This window comes from Thamnophis elegans, chromosome Z (assembly GCF_009769535.1).
Source record: "Thamnophis elegans isolate rThaEle1 chromosome Z, rThaEle1.pri, whole genome shotgun sequence".
Classification (NCBI taxonomy): domain Eukaryota; kingdom Metazoa; phylum Chordata; class Lepidosauria; order Squamata; family Colubridae; genus Thamnophis; species Thamnophis elegans.
This window is the reverse complement of record NC_045558.1, coordinates 136,667,084-136,672,848: the sequence shown is the minus strand read 5'-3', so window position 1 is coordinate 136,672,848 and position 5,765 is coordinate 136,667,084. Positions and strand designations below refer to the sequence as shown.

The 5,765-nt window shown below is 42.5% G+C and overlaps 1 protein-coding gene across 1 annotated transcript; it reads right to left on the bottom strand.

Annotated features, from left to right (window-relative positions):
* Positions 1-567: 567 nt before the first annotated feature.
* On the bottom strand, positions 568-1,497 carry LOC116521986 (vomeronasal type-2 receptor 26-like). The gene has a single exon (XM_032236574.1). The coding sequence runs from the start codon at positions 1,495-1,497 to the stop codon at positions 568-570; it is 930 nt and encodes a 309-aa protein (XP_032092465.1).
* Between the last annotated feature and the right edge of the window lie 4,268 nt (positions 1,498-5,765).

The window sequence follows — 5,765 nt, the reverse complement described above, 5'->3', positions numbered from 1 at the left end:
TATAACATACTGTATAAGGTAACAAGCTAATTAATATATATTAACATAGGAACCTAATATATATTTTTCAATAGGTGTCCCACCTCCAGATGACAAAAATCACCGCATTTCAACAACAGAAGAGCCAGGTGGGACTTCTCAAATTGATAAAATCAGGGGTAGATAATGAGGCCAATATTAAAATTTTCAATAAAACTACTTGACATCATGGAAACCAAAGAGATTCTCACACATTAACCAAAACCATGCATTTCCCAATATACCCTTATTCTCTCCATAGTATTAAAAAAATTAATGCAATTTTGGTACTATTTATTTATTTTTATTTGTTTGTTTGTTTGTTTGTTTTGAAACTTTTATATAGCTAACCATCTTCTAACCATTTAGCTGTTTGACGGCTCAGATGAACCCTTAGGGATTGATTATATACAGCATTTTACAGAAATGAAGAAAATAAAATAAATAGCATTGAATTGCATGATTAAGGTTGCAAGTTTGAATATTTGGACTGTTCACATGGATGATTTTGGTCACCAGATAAAGGCTGAATTATAGCATTATTGATTATTAACTTGTTCTCCTGGTTAGATGCTGCTTTGTGTTCAGATGTGGGTTCAGGAGAATGATATAGCACTTGGGAAAAAAGATGCAGCCCAGGAGGCCTGCAGTAGAGCCCAAGATGGAAAAGACCTCCACAGCCACCGTGTATTTCCCCTTGGTGCTCATATAGGCTGGGATGAAGGACACCCAAATGCTACAAAACACAAGCATGCTGAAGGTGATCAGCTTGGCTTCATTAAAAGTATCAGGCAGTTTTCTGGCAAAGAAAGCCACAGTGAAACTGCTGGTGGCCAGGAGCCACAAGTAGCCCAGGATAATGTAAAACATGGCATCTGAGCCTTCATTACATTGAACAATGATCTCTTGAGCCTGTGAATGCATGTCCCATTCAGGGAAGGGAGGAGATATGATCAACCATACCATACAGATAACTGCTTGAATACAGGAGCAGAAGACAATGATGGATCCCGCCAGTCTGTTTCCTAGCCATTTCCTCATCTGGTTTCCTGGCTTAGTGGCCAGGAAGGCCAAAACAACCGTGATGGTCTTGGCCAAGACACAAGATACCGAGAGAGAGAAAATGGTACCAAACATTGTTTGCCTGAGAAAGCAAGTCACATTCCCAGGCTGACCTATGAAGATCAGAGAACACAGAAAACACAGCAGGAGAGAGGAAACGAGTACACATGTGATGTTCCTGTTGTTGGCTTTGACAATGGGGGTGTCCCAATGTAGAATGAAGGTCACTGCCACCAAAATAAGAATTGCTGAAAAGAAAAGAGTCAGAGAACTCAAAACGATTCCCAAGGGTTCCCTATAGGATAAATAGCTGAAACGTTTGGGAAGGCACTGGACTTTTTCTGCATTCGAATACTGATCTTCTGGACATCTCTCACATTGGTCTGCATCTGAAATACATGACGAAAACCTTGTCATTCCCAACTATATAGGACAATATATATACAGCTAACTGAAAGAGATCATGTCTGTGGATGCCATTCACAATCCCCATGAAACATACACAATAATTCTTTCTTAACAAGCGTATGGATTCTGCCTTGTTATTTATGAATATCTATTTCTTTGAACAGCAGCATTAGTGGTGGAGTGCTTTGGAGAGAATTGCAACCCTCAACCAAAATAGGGAAAGATGAATTTGTAAGCTCTCAACTCTCAGCTGTCTCTTCCTTTACTTACCCATTTCAATTGAAATTCTTCCTTCAGGACATTGTCTACAATTGTAGCAACAAATATGTTTCCCCTCCTGAACAACCTTGCTGTACCCCTGATGGCAGCTCTCTACACATCTGGCACGGGGACGTACCTGAAAAAAAACCAAGAAACTTTAGGAATGGGATTCATCAAGATGTTGTACAAATTCTCCATTTTATTAAAAGAACTTGGTACTTTCAGGGAGATGCATAATCTTCTGATGTCAACATGGCCCAAGATGCATTTGGAGAGTGTCCATATTTACATCAAATCATCCACTTCCTAGGATGAGTTCTGAGTTTTCTGCAAACACATCAGAAATGGCATTTGGCCGGTTCTAAACGGTTCTGGTGAATCAGTAGCAGAAATTTTGAGCAGTTATGAGAACCAGCAAATGCCACCTCTAGCTGCCCTCCCCTGAATTATTTGCTGCCTCCCAAGACCCAGCTTCCTTAAGTTGCTTTGGAGAACAGGTTGACCCTCTCTTCTTTCTCATGGCTCATTAGATGTTGGAACGCTGCTACCACATCTTCCTTCTTTTTACTAAGACATATCCAGTTCCTGTAACTATTCTTGATGTATTTAAGCCTTCAGCCCCCTAATCATGTTTGTTGCTCTTCTTGGTATGTAGTGGTCTTCATAAAGACCATCTCAAATATTTAGCAAAACCACAAGATTCCTGAGTACTATCACTGTTCTTCATTTATGGACTTTAAGATCATTGGAGAAGAATATCTTCACCTCTGAATAATAGTCTACCAGGTTAGAGTTTATCAAATATCCCACCTGCTGAAACTTGTGATTCCACACAATGGTATTTTCATTAATAGTGAATTTCTTCCCATCAAGAGATTTGGAGACCATCTTTCCAATCTGGACTCTCTGGAAGGATTGGTTGTGGAAGGAGACAAAGTTGAAGATGTCATATCCTGGGTCAAACTCCCCTTTCTCATCAAAAAAGATTTCTTCTCCCACACTGTTATTAAAACGGGTGTTTCTCAGAGCGTAGTGAAGCTGGATTTGAGAGAGAGAAGTTATCCTAATCTTCCCCAAAGATTGGCTTTATTCAGAATCCCAACTGATTTTCTCTAGTGAATCTTATCATAATTGTAACCTGTTGCTCCTGATGAAGTGGACAAGGCCATGGGAGTGGTGAGTACCTCCACATGTGTACTGGACCCGTGCCCCTCCTGGCTGGTCGCGAACAGCAGGGAGGTGACGCGGGGCTGGATCCAGGCGATGGTGAATGCCTCTCTTCGGGAGGGTTTCTTTCCACCGGCATTGAAGGTAGCGGTGGTGAGACCCCTCCTGAAGAAGCCATCACTGGACCCAGCCAGTTTGAACAACTACCGTCCAGTCTCCAACCTCACCTTCATTGGGAAGGTTGTTGAGAAAGTGGTGGACTCGCAACTCTGGCGGTCCTTGGATGAAGCCGATTATCTAGACTCCTTTCAGTCTGGTTTCAGGCCTGGCTACAGCACGGAAACCACTTTAGTCGCACTGACCGATGATCTCTGGAGAGCCAGGGATGGAGGTCATTCCTCCATCCTAGTGCTCCTTGACCTCTCAGCGGCCTTCGATACCATCGACCATGGTATCCTTCTGCGACGACTGCGAGAGGTGGGGGTGGGAGGCACCATTTTTCGGTGGTTCTCCTCCTACCTCTTGGACAGGTCGCAGTCGGTGTTAGTTGGGGAGGAGAGGTCGACCCCTAGGCCCCTGAAATACGGGGTTCCTCAGGGTTCCGTCCTGTCCCCCCTGCTATTTAATATCTACATGAAGCCTCTGGGTGATATCATTCGACGGCACGGGATAAAACACCATCAATATGCGGACAATACACAGTTGTATCTGTCCGCCCCGTACCAACTCAGTGAAGCGGTTGACATGATGTGCCAGTGTCTGGAGGCTGTTAGGGTCTGGATGGGGGTTAACAAGCTTGTACTCAATCCAGACAAGACCGAGTGGTTGTTGTGTTTTCCTCACAAAAACTTGGTCAATATTCCATCACTCAGGCTGAGGGGTGAAAACCTACGCCCCTCAGACAGGGCTCGCAACTTGGGGGTCCTCCTGGATCCACAGCTGACTTTAGAACACCATTTGTCGGCTGTGACCAGGGGGGCATTTGCCCAGGTTCACCTGGTGCACCAGTTGCGTCCCTACCTGGACCAGGAGGCACTCGCAACAGTCACTCAAGCCCTCGTGACCTCAAGACTGGACTACTGCAATGCGCTCTACATGGGGCAGCCCTTGAAGAGTATTTGGAGACTTCAACTCGTCCAGAACGCAGCCGCGCAAGCGATCGTGGGTGCACCTCGGTACACCCACGTTACACCTATCCTCCACGAGCTGCACTGGTTACCGATCAGTCTCCGGATACGCTTCGAGGTGCTAGTCATAACTTATAAAGCCCTTCATGGTATTGGATCTGGGTACTTGAGAGACCGCCTGCTGCGATTTACCTCCCACAGACCCCTTAGATCTCACAGGGTTGGCCTCCTCCGGGTGCCATCTACCAGCCAATGCCACCTGGCTATTACCAGGGGGAGGGTCTTCTCTGTGGCAGCTCCGGCCCTCTGGAATGAACTCCCCGCAGGGATTCGGACCCTCACCTTTCTCCAGACCTTCCGAAAAGCCGTCAAAACCTGGCTTTGCCTGCAGGCCTGGGGGTGATGAGTTCCCTCCCCTCTCGACATGTATGGTTGTGCGACTGTTGTCCACTTTTATTATTTGTATTTTGTCTTTTATGTTCCCCCTTTCTTCCCCTTTGAATTGTTCGCCGCCCTGAGTCCTCCCGGAGAAGGGCAGCATACAAATAATAAAATACCAATACCAATACCAATTGCTTTCTGGTTTGATTCAGAAATCTCTTCAACCCATGGACCAGAACCCATTTTAAATTTCAGTAATATCAGATCCAACAATTTCCTAATATGTATTGATTTAAATGGAATATAGTAACCGATAAAATTAAGATTCATGGCATCAGATTCTCACACAGCTTATTTTTCAATTCTTGCATAAATTTATCATTAGAGGAAAGAGACAATTCTACATAAATAAGGTAAGATATCCATTACATGTGATGGGAAGAAAAGGGAAGGACAGGGAATGCATCACTCTCCACCTCTTACTCTTGACTCACAGCTTTGTATAAGTTTCTTTCACATGAATCAATAAATTCCTTAAAGTAATATTACTTAGAGTCTTGTAGAAATTTAACTTAGTCTTTCCAATCCTCCTGTCCCATATGTCTGTAGTGCCATATAAATATAATACATCTAAAGTGTTACAGTGAAAATGGATACATCAATTGGAATTGGAAATTTTATTAATTAAGATAAAAACACAATCCAGTTATTATGATCTTCTAGTGATTTTAGGTCCATAGATGTGCACAAATGGATCATTTTACTCAACAAATCAATCAGCAGGTTTATTTCAGCCCTCCTTTTCTAGTTTTAGGATTTGTGATGAAAACCAGTTATATTTTAGGTCATGTTTATGTAGAAATATTAAAACGTCACAAACTTTTCAGGATTACCATATATGTAAAAGTTTTTTCACAATATTTGCACAGTACATCAACAGTTCCATAGCACAATAGTTAGTATAGCAAGAACAGAAGTATTGTTTACTACAGAGAGATTAGGAGAGATACTATAATGAAGAATATGGAGACAACCTAGAAACTTTTTTAATTTTGTGCATTAATTTTTTGGGTGATGTTGGGTGTGAGACTTTGCACAAAAGTTGCTAAAATTAATAGATTTTCACTCCCTGAAACAGCATTAAGTAGTAGATCTCCAAACATAGTTCCTTTTGGAGATGGTTTGACTTTGGAGATGATTTTTAGGTATAATTGAGCTGCATCAGTTATTGGAGATTTACTAATATTTGCTAATAGTTATTGGTTGCTACAGAGAAACAAATCCAGATTGTCTATGTATTGTTGCCTTCCCATCCTACTCCATCCCTTTCAGGGCTTCTAT

Excerpts from the sequence above, each read along its gene's own strand:
- LOC116521986 (XM_032236574.1), bottom strand. The coding sequence starts at position 1,497 with ATGACAAGGTTTTCGTCATGTATTTCAGATGCAGACCAATGTGAGAGA.